The sequence below is a fragment of the Oncorhynchus clarkii genome, chromosome 11 (assembly GCF_045791955.1).
Source record: "Oncorhynchus clarkii lewisi isolate Uvic-CL-2024 chromosome 11, UVic_Ocla_1.0, whole genome shotgun sequence".
NCBI classification, from domain to species: domain Eukaryota; kingdom Metazoa; phylum Chordata; class Actinopteri; order Salmoniformes; family Salmonidae; genus Oncorhynchus; species Oncorhynchus clarkii.
This window is the reverse complement of record NC_092157.1, coordinates 12,248,431-12,261,120: the sequence shown is the minus strand read 5'-3', so window position 1 is coordinate 12,261,120 and position 12,690 is coordinate 12,248,431. Positions and strand designations below refer to the sequence as shown.

The window sequence follows — 12,690 nt, the reverse complement described above, 5'->3', positions numbered from 1 at the left end:
AAAACAATGAACAATATTTAGATCCAACAATAGTGTACAAAACATTAAGGAAACCTTTCTAATATTGAGTTGCACCCTGCCCCTTTTTCCCTCAGAACAGCCTCAGTTCGTCGGGGCATGGACTATACAAGCGTTCCACAGGGATGCTGGCCCATGTTGACTCCACTGCTTCCCACAGTTGTGTCAAGTTGGATGGATGTTCTCTGGGTGGGGGACCATTCTTGATACTCACGGGGAAACTGTTGAGTGTGAAAAACCCAGCAGCGTTATAGTTCTTGACACAAACCGGTGAGCCTGGCACTTACTACCATACGCCAATTCAAAGGCACTTCAATATTTTTTCTTTCCCATTCACCCTCTGAATGGCACACACACACACACACACAATATATGTAAATTGTCTCAAGGCTTAAAAATCCTTCTTTAACCTGTCTCATCTACACTGATTGAAGTGGAATTAACAAGTGATATCAATAAGGGATCATAGCTTTCACATGGATTTACCTGGTCAGTCTATATCATTGGAAAGAGCAGGTGTCCTTAATGTTTTGTACACTCAGTTTATATCTGTGAAATGTCTTGGGATAGAGCATGGAAATGTTATTCTGTTGTGATTGGCTGTAGGGATTATTCTTGTACATGCTTAGTGCATGGAAATTCAAATCCCAAACCAATCAGTGCCTTGCAAGAGGTTTCATATTAATTTTAAGTGTAATAATACTGTATATCTTTGGGTTCAAGGGAAGTTGAACCCTATCCCTTCAGCTAAATAAATAATTGATTGTATAAACTAATTGGTCCTAATAGGCCAAAGATTAAATTAGAGAGAGTGGATTTATCTATAGATTTGGTGGGTAGATTAGTTAGTTGTGGATGTGCTACATTTGATCAATATCTTGTCCACTTGAAGAAAGAACTGTATCATTACCTAAACATTGACATTAGAATGCTCCCTTGAAGGAACCACCATGGAATGCAGACTAAATCTGCGGAGATATTTAGGCTAGTTGTTAAGGTAAAAACATTCTGTGTGAAAAGCAGTGTAAAGAAACCTTTGTAGTGAAGAAAAACATAGTTTCAGCTCACTTCATTGCCTTTCAACCGCTTCAGGAAAGGAAAGGCGATTCCCTGGTTACCTTGAAGAATAACAGTTGACCTACATGGCCACTGAGATTACCAATAACAATCGTCAGCTCCATAAAACATTTTAAAGAATCAAGTAGCACATTCATATTCATAGCTCAAAAAGGATGGTCACAACAAATACATTAACGACCATCTAAAGACAGACCAAGTGCATTCAGCTATCAGTGACAAAGTCTATAACACAGCTGTGAAACCATACTGGTCACAGTGGGTATCCTGACCCTTTCTCATCCTTATGTATGCCACAGTTTATTCTAAGCATTGCAGTATTTGGCTGTGTTCCCTTGTCTTTGTAAAAAAGAGGAGGGTTGTGACTATGAAGGTGATTTCAGAGACTGACTGCACAAGCGCTTCAGATGTTTATTAGACATTTATAAATCATATTTTATTTCTATGGTACTAGGTGATCTTGTGCCAATACCTAGGAGTTCTGTCAACATGACTATAACACAAAGCTTATTATTATTACTACACAACATTAAGTGCTGAGGTCAGTTTCATCCATTTACAAGCAATGTTCCCTCTACTTTTTTTGGCCACTGAGCGAATGTCAGGTTTTACTGTGAACACTGAGGCTGTACCCAATAAGTTACAGTTTTACTGTGAACACTGAGGCTGTACCTGCTTTAAGTTACAGTTTTACTGTGAACACTGAGGCTGTACCCGCGTTAAGTTAGTTTTACTGTGAACACTGAGGCTGTACCCGCTTTAAGTTACAGTTTTACTGTGAACACTGAGGCTGTACCTGCTTTAAGTTAGTTTTACTGTGAACACTGAGGCTGTACCAGCTTTAAGTTACAGTTTTACTGTGAACACTGAGGCTGTACCAGCTTTAAGTTACAGTTTTACTGTGAACACTGAGGCTGTACCTGCTTTAAGTTACAGTTTTACTGTGAACACTGAGGCTGTACCAGCTTTAAGTTACAGTTTTACTGTGAACACTGAGGCTGTACCCAATAAGTTACAGTTTTACTGTGAACACTGAGGCTGTACCTGCTTTAAGTTACAGTTTTACTGTGAACACTGAGGCTGTACCTGCTTTAAGTTACAGTTTTACTGTGAACACTGAGGCTGTACCAGCTTTAAGTTACAGTTTTACTGTGAACACTGAGGCTGTACCCGCTTTAAGTTACAGTTTTACTGTGAACACTGAGGCTGTACCCGCGTTAAGTTACAGTTTTACTGTGAACACTGAGGCAGTACCCGTTTAAGTTACAGTTTTACTGTGAACACTGAGGCTGTACCCGCGTTAAGTTACAGTTTTACTGTGAACACTGAGGCTGTACCAGCTTTAAGTTACAGTTTTACTGTGAACACTGAGGCAGTACCCGTTTAAGTTACAGTTTTACTGTGAACACTGAGGCTGTACCCGCTTTAAGTTACAGTTTTACTGTGAACACGGAGGCTGTACCCGCTTTAAGTTACAGTTTTACTGTGAACACTGAGGCTGTACCAGCTTTAAGTTACAGTTTTACTGTGAACACTGAGGCTGTACCCACTTTAAGTTACAGTTTTAAAAGTGGCCAAGTAGGCTATTTTGTCTATTTGATCATAATGCAGCTCTACCAGAGTGGCCTAAAATAAAAAACAATGGAGAAAAACTCATCTCATAACATTTTAACATGGAAATCGCTGTTTTATCGTTCAGCCTGCAGTAGCAGCCAATGTGTGGTGTTCAATGTAGGCCGACATTCCATGAGACTTTTGAGGAGAAAAAAACATGCAGGGCTTGACATGAACATGTTTATCCACTCGTCCTTCAGACAAGGTGACTGAAAATGTATGATGCTAGAAATCACTTTATAAAATAAAATGTATTATTATTCCCATACCATTATTACAGAGAATCAGACAAATTATGCTACCCTCTGCCTATTGGCTACTTAGTGTATTCAAGACCGTCTCAAAATACAATACTGCCCCTTTAAGACAAAAAAAAAGCTCTTTACCTGTAACCAGACTGGCTTTTCAAAGATGTCTAGAAATGTACCTGTTTTGTAAATGGCATAGATCCATATAAGGCAATGGTCTATTTGCATATAGGCCTACTGCAGCTCTGATTGGTTATGGTGCACTGGTCTGTGTAGAATATGGGACTTAAGTCGTGCCGGTCAATGCAATAGTATTCTACTTCAATGTGCTCTGCTTACAAGAAATTCTCAGTGCACAGTTTAGAGGGAACATTGTTAACAAGTATTCAATGTAATACTAATATATGTATAATATTTTGATTTACCTCTATGGAGTATGCCATGGCCTGGCAGTTCTGGGTGTTTACTTAGCTCTGTCGAAACTGGAGAACAGATGACTGCCGGCTTTATCAACAACAAAAAAAAAATTGTGCATTTGCCTTAAGTGCAAGTTGTGAGATGCAGGTGAAAGCAGGTTAATTGAATTGGGCTTTAAAAGTAGTGTATTGAGTGTGAGAGCATGTGCCAACTCTTGGCCCTCATTCTTTATTCTCCTCCACTTTTCCCACTTGTGCTTCATGCATGATCAAATCTCACTGAGGGGTCTCAACTTGAATGTTTTGCACAGGTTTGAGTGAGTGAGTGTGTGAGTGTGTGTGCGTGCGTGCACATCAACGCCAGCGTGTCAGTACCCTTACATGTTACTCTTGTTATTTTTTTTTTTTAAATAAAGAGCATGTACTCAGCCCTATAGGTGTGGATCAATCTGATGTGCCTCAGAACCAGTTTATGTACCCGGCCGGGTTGGGGTTAATTCCACAAATTCAAATTCAATTCCCTCTCCCTGTAAATTCCATTTAATTCAATTCCCTCTCCCTGTAAATTTCATTTAATTCAATTCCCTCTCCCTGTAAATTCCATTTAATTCAATTCCCTCTCCCTGTAAATTCCATTTAATTCAATTCAAATTCCAGGTCATTCTTTGAATTCAGAGATAATTAAATTTCTCAACTCAAATGTTAGGTAAATTCCAAGAATGTAACTCGTAATTCCATTAACTGAGACATTTACAATTCCAATTCTATAACTTCAAGAATGTTGAAAATAGAATGGAATTCAATGTAAATTCTCCACTTCATGAATATATATTCTCCACTTCAAGAATTGTATTTGAAATTAATATGGAATTGACCCCCAACCCTGGCATTCAGCCCTGTAGGTGTGGGTTCATCTGATGTGCCACAGAACCAGATGAAAGAGGTCTTGAAGACAAACTCGTCTTCCAGCATTGACCCAGTGTTTGCTCTGACTGACAGGATATTTCCAGGTGAATACCATGATTCACTCATTCCCTGAAAAAAAGATTAACTGTCATTCTCTGTTGTAAAGCGTTAAGTACAGGGGCATGTTTGGGCACTGCTTTGTGTGTTTCTAAAGGAAAAGGTGTATTTCAGTGTATTTAAGGACAAATGTTGTTTAGCAATGTCCATAAGAAGAACAACTTCTGAGATGTGTTGTACGGTGTATCATATTACAGCAGGTCACATACTGCAACACATTTCGAACAAACAGGTCCTCCCCAACTGGTCAACTGGGGACTTTATTTTCAACTGGACTTCTCTTACCTTATCATACACGGCAGGTTGTGATTTGAACAAAACAGTTGCATGAAAACATTCCGACAGAGTAGTTCATTCATTTTGCTCTTAGGCATCCTGCTGGATACTCACACTGGTTAGAACATGTGGTAAACCTGTTAGCATTATGATTCAGATGACCTTGGTTGGACAGTTTTTGTTTCTTAGCAATGTGGGATTATGTGTCCTTTACTACAGCCATTTCCCTGCAACTATAAGACAAGTAAATAAAATGTAAGACAGGGATATTTAAATGAGTTATCTGCACATTTCTTGGCCATATTCTGTTTTAAATTGTCAATAAAGTGGATATTTCAGCCCAGATTTTCTGTCTGCAGGTCTTGAGTTTTTGCTTCCGCTCAGTGGTTAAGAAGGCACTTCCGAATTCATTTCATTCACTGTCACATAATGTACGAAAATAAGAACGGTAACCCATTTGCCATAATGCTTTGTGTACTCAAATGCATAGTTCGCAAAGTAATTTGTCGCATGTTGAAAGCTTTTTTAAACTCGAACAAACATAGTTTAATAATGCATAGTGCTTTGAAGGTCCAGTGAGTGCATCATGTTTACAACACAGTAGACCTCAAACTATATTTTATGTCAAGTCTGATTTATGAATAGTTTGTGATAACAGAGTGGTTTTACATCAAGAGAAATTGTGGAAGAGAAATATGAGCTTCAAGTTCCTTATCACTAAGAAATGAACATGGTCCACACATACCCGCACAGTCGTGAAAAGGGCACGGCAGCGCCTCTTCTCCCTCAGGAGGCTGAAAAGACTATGCATGGGCCCTCGGATCCTCAAAAAGTTCTACAGCTGCACCATCAAGAGCAGCTTGACTGGCTGCATCACCACTTGGTATGCACCACCCTCGACCACAAAACGCTACAGAGGGTGGTGCGGACAGCCCAGTACATCACTGGGACCGAGCTCCCTGCCATTCAGGACCTCTATATCAGACGGTGTCAGAGGAAGGCCTGAAAAGTTGCCAAAGACTTCTGCTACAATCCAACAAACAAACATACGCAAACACACACATACTTTCATACTTATCATTGACTGATGCTACTCGGTTCTTTATTTACTATTATCATTATTAACTATCCTTATGCCAAATCAAGTTACCCTGTCTTTATGTACAATAAACCAAAATATAAATGGAACATGTAAAATGTTGGCCCCATGTTTCATGAGCTGAAATAGAAGATCCCAGAAATGTTACATACACACAAAAAGCTGATATATCTCAAATGTTGGGCACAAATTTGTTTACATCCCTGTTAGTGATTTATCCATTGACAAGATAATCCATCCACCTGACAGGTGTGGCTTGTCCTGAAGCTGATTAAACAGCATGATTATTAGACAGGTGCGCCTTGTGCTGGGGACCGTAAAGGGCTACTCTAAAATGTGCCCCACGGTGGCAGTGGGGTTATGGTATGGGCAGGCATAAGCTACAGACAATGAACACAATTGTATTTTATCGACGGCAATTTGAATGCACAAAGATGCCGTGACGAGATCCTGAGGCCCATTGTCGTGCCATTCATCCGCCTTCATCACCTCATGTTTCAGCATGATAATGCACGGCCCCATGCCGCAAGGATCTTCTAAACAAATTTCCTGGAAGCTGAAAATCTCCCAGTTCTTCCATGGCCTGCATACTCACCAGACATGTCACCCATTGAGCATGTTTGGGATGTTCTGGATTGACGTGTAAGACAGCGTGTTCTAGCATGTTCCCGCCAATATGCAGCAACTTCACACGGCCATTGAAGAGGAGTGGGACAACATTCCACAGGCCACAATCAACAGCCTAATCAACTCTATGCAAAGGAGATGTGTCACACTGCATGAGGCAAATCATGGCCACACAAGATACCGAATGGTTTTCTGATGCACACCCTTACCTTTTTAAAGGTATCTGTTACCAACAGATGCATATCTGTATTCCCAGTCATGTGAAATCCATAGATTAGGGCCTCATTTATTTATTTCAATGGACTGATTTCCTTATATGAACTGTAACTTTAAAATAGTTGCATTTCTATTTTTGTTCAGAATACATACTATATTTACCTCAAATACCTGGTACCCCTGGACAGAGATATGGTACTGGTACTCTGTGTATATAGCTTCATTATTGTGTATTTTATTACTCTTGCGTTATTTATATATTTGTAATAATTGTTTTATCATTGGAAAGGGCTCATAAGCAATAATTTCACAGTAAAGTCTAAACCTGTTGTATTCAGCGAATGTGACAAATAAAATATGATTTGATGTGATTTCAAAAAAACATAAAACACCATCAAATCTAAAATCTTGCCTTTACACAAGTTTCAAGGAAAGACCGGATGTGAACCACTGCTATACTCATACATCTTAAAGTTCTAACTGTGCTGTACAGTAACCCGATTCAACAAGGGCCCTTTACCATTGTAGCGCTAATACCTACTGGGAGGAGATTAGGTCATTTGCTTTGGCTGAGAATCATGTCCCACTTGTTTTTGTGACAACACTAAACTACAATATGTTCAGACCTGTATAACCATAATCAAATACATGATCGACAATAAACATATATAATTCCTTAGTAGGGGCTGTATGTTGCCACAATGTTCTTTTTAAAAATGTATTTAATGTTTTTAATTACTGTGTTGCATTAAGGGCCTTGTATATACTTGCTCTGTGGTTGCACAATCAGCCTGCCATTTCCTGAATCTCAAACAAATTGTCCAGAACAAGAGAATTGTATGCCCAACTGTTTTCATAACATTTGTCATTGATGTGCAATCTGACTACAGTATTCAATGGTATGTTTGATACATCAGATGTGTTGTGTCATCCAAATCAAGTGATCCCTTGATTGAGGAAATTGTTTCATGGAGACTGGTGCTGTGTGGGTTTATATCAAAACTGCCATTGTATTGTTCTGCCATTTAAAATCCTGGTTCATACCTACCAAGCTATACACAACTCTGGTCCCAAGTACCTGTCTGACCTCATCCCACCCTCCTGCCCCACACGCACCCATCACTCCTCCAGGTCAGTCTCCCTTCAGCAGACTCACAGCAAACTACAAACTATGGGTGACAGGGCTTTGAGATGTGAAGCTCCTCGGCTGTGGAACGCACTTATAGCCACTGTCAGGGCTGCAGAGTCTCTGGCCTCGTTTAAGACACAAGTTAAAGACAGAGCTGTTCAGAAACGCTTTCAAGGTCCTATGTTAATTCTGTTAATCCTGTCCACCGGATCTGACGACGCCTGTATATAGCTTTGATTGCTGTCTGTTTACAATGTTCTGTGTTTTGGATTGTTCTTATTATTATAATGGTCTTTTTGATTTTCTTCAGAACCTTGGGTGTGAGCGAATTTCTTAACAAATAAAAATGTGTTATTATCATTATTATTATTAGTTTAGAATAATACTTAGAGATGTATGATCTTAATTTGAACCAGTTTGCTATAGCAGGAAAATAATCCTGCAGCAACAGGAAATGTGAATTATGTGAATTATAATTAATGGACATTTTTTTGTAGGGGCTGATACATTTTTTGTTAGGGCAAATCATGTCTCACATTTTAAAGTGGAAATTACACACTGTAGAAGCCTTTTTAAACCTCGTTTCCTGACGTGCAGGAAAATTCTCTGCAACAAAAGATCCTACAGTTGACAGGGAGAGTACAGATGTTCGAAGGTAGACGACAGTAGCTGAGAGGAGAATTTAAACTAATCCTACCTGCCTGGAGCAGGAGGAGGGTGGCACTTGTGGTTTATTTGAAGTTACCCGCAGCATTTGTGATTCACGAGAGCTTGTCAAATCTAGAGGTCTTCACCAGGTTTGCCTTGTCAGGATCTTATTATTTTACCATTTCCAAATAAACAACCTGGTCTCAGAGCATTTTGAATGATTCTGTATGTAAATCAGAGACACTCAATTTAGTATTATATGCTACGTTTCATATGGTATGTATTAATTTGTGGATGTCCATCACACGAATTACAATTCGTATTATATGTTACGAATTTGCCAAATGTACAATATATTAAATATTTGCAAAAAGTACAATATGTTAAGAATTCTGCCTAGGTGGCTAACATTAGCTATGTAGCTTGCTAATGTTAGCTGGGGCTAGGGGTTAAGGTTAGGGCTAAGTGTAGGAGTTAAATTGAAGGGTTAAGGCTAGGGTTTGGGTAAGGGTAAGGGTTAGCTATAAATACTATGGTTAGGGGAAGGGTTAGCTAACATGTTAAGTAGCTGCAAAGTAGCTAAAATGTAGTAAGTAGTTGAAAAGGTGCTAAAATGCTAAAGTTGTCCGTGATGAGATTCAAACGCGCAACCTTTGGGATGCTAGATCTTCACGTTATATCCCATCCCTTAAGTTACCATCTATTTTATGTAACCATACCAAACAGTTTCATACTAATTTAAGTGTCCCGGATTTACATTTACTATGTTACATCTAGTCTATGAGACCAGGCTGCAATGAAATACAGAGTTCGTTGACCTGCTCAACAACAGATCCTGTCACTCACCATAGAAGGGCATGTTGTGATAGCCTGAGTCTGCATTTCACATCTGACCACCTGACGATGCACATTTTAAGGAATAAGACGGTGTTTACTGACATTCCATTGTGAGTGAGCTGAAATGTCATAATAACATAATAACAATAACAAACATCTTCAACAAACAAACGGGTGTCTTATACAATAGCTTGCAATAAAGTAGCCTAGGCATACATAGTCTACTTTACAATACGAACATAAACAACCGAAACAACATGTTATTTGAAGGTTTAAATATTTGAGGCAAAGCCTGTGACTGTGAAAGGCAATGATTGAAATAATTTTCTACTTACCTGCATTGCTGTCGAACGATCCTCCTTCCGAATGACGTCAAAACACTTGAAAGTTGCTCTGACTGCTATTCTGGAGAAAAAAAGAGAGGACCCTTCTCCGGGAAAAGAGAGAGTGCCAGCGCAACTAAGTCCCACCCAAACAGGCTACACCTATTACCTCCCCCTGGACGTAAAACGGGGGTAGATACATCACACAAACTTAGTATTGTTCGCCCAAGACTATGGACAAGTTTCTCCTGCAATTTCATTGAATATAACACATTTTGGAAACAATGCGACCTGGAAGTGGAATAGTTATTGCTGCCTTGTTCAGCCTGGGCTGCAGCATGACACTGACAGCGGACAAGAAAGGTAAGTGTGAGACCGACTTTTACACGTATATGCTTGTGGGGAATTTGGTAAAATTAGGAAAATAGTAGGGAATAGTAGGCCAGTCTAGGCTAATTACTTGAACGGAATGATAGACAACTATGAATGACAATTCTTCTGGATATACCACAGTATAACATATACATTTTTTAGGAGACACCGACAGCATGTTGCCTAATACTGAATAAGTTTTACATGATTTCAAAAGCAACTCTCTCTATCGATCAGTAGAAAAAGATACACAGTAGTATGTATGTAGGCTGATACACTTAATTAAATAAATTGCACTTTAAAAAAAACTTTTAAAATGAATAGTATAGTATAATATTGACATATGCAAGCTATTTAGCCTACCTTTCTGAACACCTACCTCATGGCTTCAGATATTTACATAGAGCTCTACAATGTTGTTCCTGTCACTGCATTACTGTCTTAAAGTAATTGCCCAGTGTTTCCATGTTTTTATTAAATATGACCTATGATTAATAAGAATATGAGTAAAAATAGTTTTCCTTCCCCAAAAAATGTCATTAAGTATGTTAAAAAGCATGTTTTCTGATGTTGGAATGGTGTGGGCGTATACCGTTATTGAAAATATTAACACAAGTTGACTGCTGATTGGCCAGCTCGTCCTCCTCAGGAGGATGACATCATCCTCTCTCAAGAAATAGCAAGCATTTTTAAATAGTCTGTTTGAGATACAAGTTTGAGGTGGGTTTTTTTTAATGGTTTTTCTCTCCAATTTATACTTTGGCCACAAATACGAGAATATGATGAGTCAACAACATTATTAGTTAACAAAATAGGAACTTTTTAGATTTTCACTGGACAGTTAATTTAAGTCTATTTCTAAGCAAAATAATAATTTTCATATTCTGAACAGAAACACAATAAATTAAGCAGAAATTGCATCACACAGTGGTAAAATGCTTCACTCCTTACACATCAAACATAACACCTCAAACTTCAAATTAAAATGCAACAGTCATCTTTATTTATTTTTTTACCCAGCGGCAGATAGCCTAGCGGTTAAGAGCATTGGGTCAGTAACCAAAAAGTAGACTTAGAGTCGACAAGGTGAAAAATCTGTCGATGAGCCCTTGAGCAAAGCCCTTAACCCTATTTTCTCCTGTAAGTCGCTCTGTATAAGCTGTAAGTCGCTCTGTATAAGAGTGTCTGCAAAATTACTAAAATGTCAATGTAAAATGGACATAAGTAACCCACAAGGAGTTGCAAAGCTGCTGTGGGACTGTCCAACCCTCCTCCTTGTCTAAACTGTCTTGGCACATTAGCCACCCCTGGGAAAGAGGAGACAAAATCGGGTACGGTGTTGTGCCAAAGTTTGTCTCCAGTCCAGATGGTGGTGATGACAGACGGCTGTCCCCTATGGAGCAGGGACTGCCCCATGTCCCCCTGGCTCCCCTGTGGACCTCCACTTGCAGTAGGAGACCCTCTAATCTGGCCATAGTGTTAGCTGTCTGTCAAAACACAGCAGATTGTTTGCTAGCAGGTTGTGGATATGTGTGATCTGGTTGGGGTTTTGTTTGGGGGTGTTGGGCAAAAGGCATTTCTATTCTAACCAAAATGGATGGAACATGTTAGTATATATTCTATTCTATTTGACATTTCTCAATTTAATGTGCCGTCATACAGAGTGTTAAAAAAAATCACTGGTTAAAAAAAAGCAACATTAGACATATTTAGCAGTCATTTATAAACTGTGATATAGAAGAAAGAGCATGTTCTGTGGGGAAGAATTCACAGTTGTGTTTGATGGAAATGTAGGGACTTGGAAATTCTACAGTGAGCCATTATAAAGTCTGATTTATTTAATAATCTACTGAGCACCAGGGAAGGAAGATTTTCCTTTTTAGTTACTAAAATGGATGCAAATTGAGCTATATAATGCTGACATGATTTTCTTATATAATTAAAATACTTCTCATCACGAGAGAAAATAATTGAGTTATTGTTCTTTTTTTGAGTCAGAATAGCTGACGGATCCTTTTCTTTGTCTGGCCTGACACAACAGCTTCAACAAAAGGTATATCTTGGAAGGACCCTTGCTTAATGCCCACACCCAAATTATCCTGGTTTGTGTGTGTGTGTGTGTGTATGCCAATTAGTGTTAATCTTCAGTACATTGTCTGAATTGATAAGACTGTTCCTGTGTCATAAACTTGACTCCTTAGGAATGTTCCCTGTGTTTCCACTATAACACAGACCTTTAAGAAAACATGTACAGAATTAGCATTGTTAATAATAAGGATCATTGGTACAGTATGTCAGTGTAATTGTGGTCTGTTCTCAATATCTTTTTAGAATTCATTAACTGAGTGATAATAGCAATGTAACAATGTCCTTGATAAAATGAACACAGTTATTTAATGCACGTAAAGAGAATGTGCATAGAGTAGATTGGAAGACCCATCTCAAATTGATGTTAGGAATGTCTTGTTCATATGACACTGGTTCAGTTTATACCAGGGATGCTGAAGTAACATTTGCTGTTGTTTTGATTCAATGAATGTTATTGTTCTCTAAAACTCTTGCCAGACTCTCAATGGCAGCTGTCTGCATTTAATCGTAATTTTATTTTGTCAAGGGGCGTCATGGGTTTTGTTTTGTTACACCACTCCGTCTGTGGCCTCGAACAGTTTTAAATACAGTCAAAGCAGCCAGCCATACAGAGCTCATCAGACCTAAACAGATTAGAATGACAGTCCTGCAAAGCTGTAGTAGGTCTTTAATGAGTCAC

General features: G+C 38.8%; 1 protein-coding gene and 1 long non-coding RNA gene across 2 annotated transcripts in view; one reads left to right on the top strand and one right to left on the bottom strand.

Annotated features, from left to right (window-relative positions):
* Positions 1-105: 105 nt before the first annotated feature.
* On the bottom strand, positions 106-9,622 carry LOC139420211 (uncharacterized). Its single transcript, XR_011635477.1, has 3 exons — positions 9,564-9,622; positions 9,238-9,288; positions 106-239 (listed from the first exon to the last, which is right to left on the bottom strand). It is a non-coding gene; the product is annotated as an uncharacterized lncRNA (long non-coding RNA).
* A 142-nt stretch (positions 9,623-9,764) lies between these two features.
* The window catches only part of LOC139420209 (melanoma receptor tyrosine-protein kinase-like), a 48,143-nt gene continuing 45,217 nt past the window's right edge, over positions 9,765-12,690 (top strand). Inside the window, exon 1 of the mRNA XM_071170056.1 lies at positions 9,765-9,914. Within this exon, the coding sequence (XP_071026157.1) occupies positions 9,836-9,914 (79 nt within the window). The 5' untranslated portion in view covers positions 9,765-9,835. The remainder of the gene's footprint in view (positions 9,915-12,690) is intronic.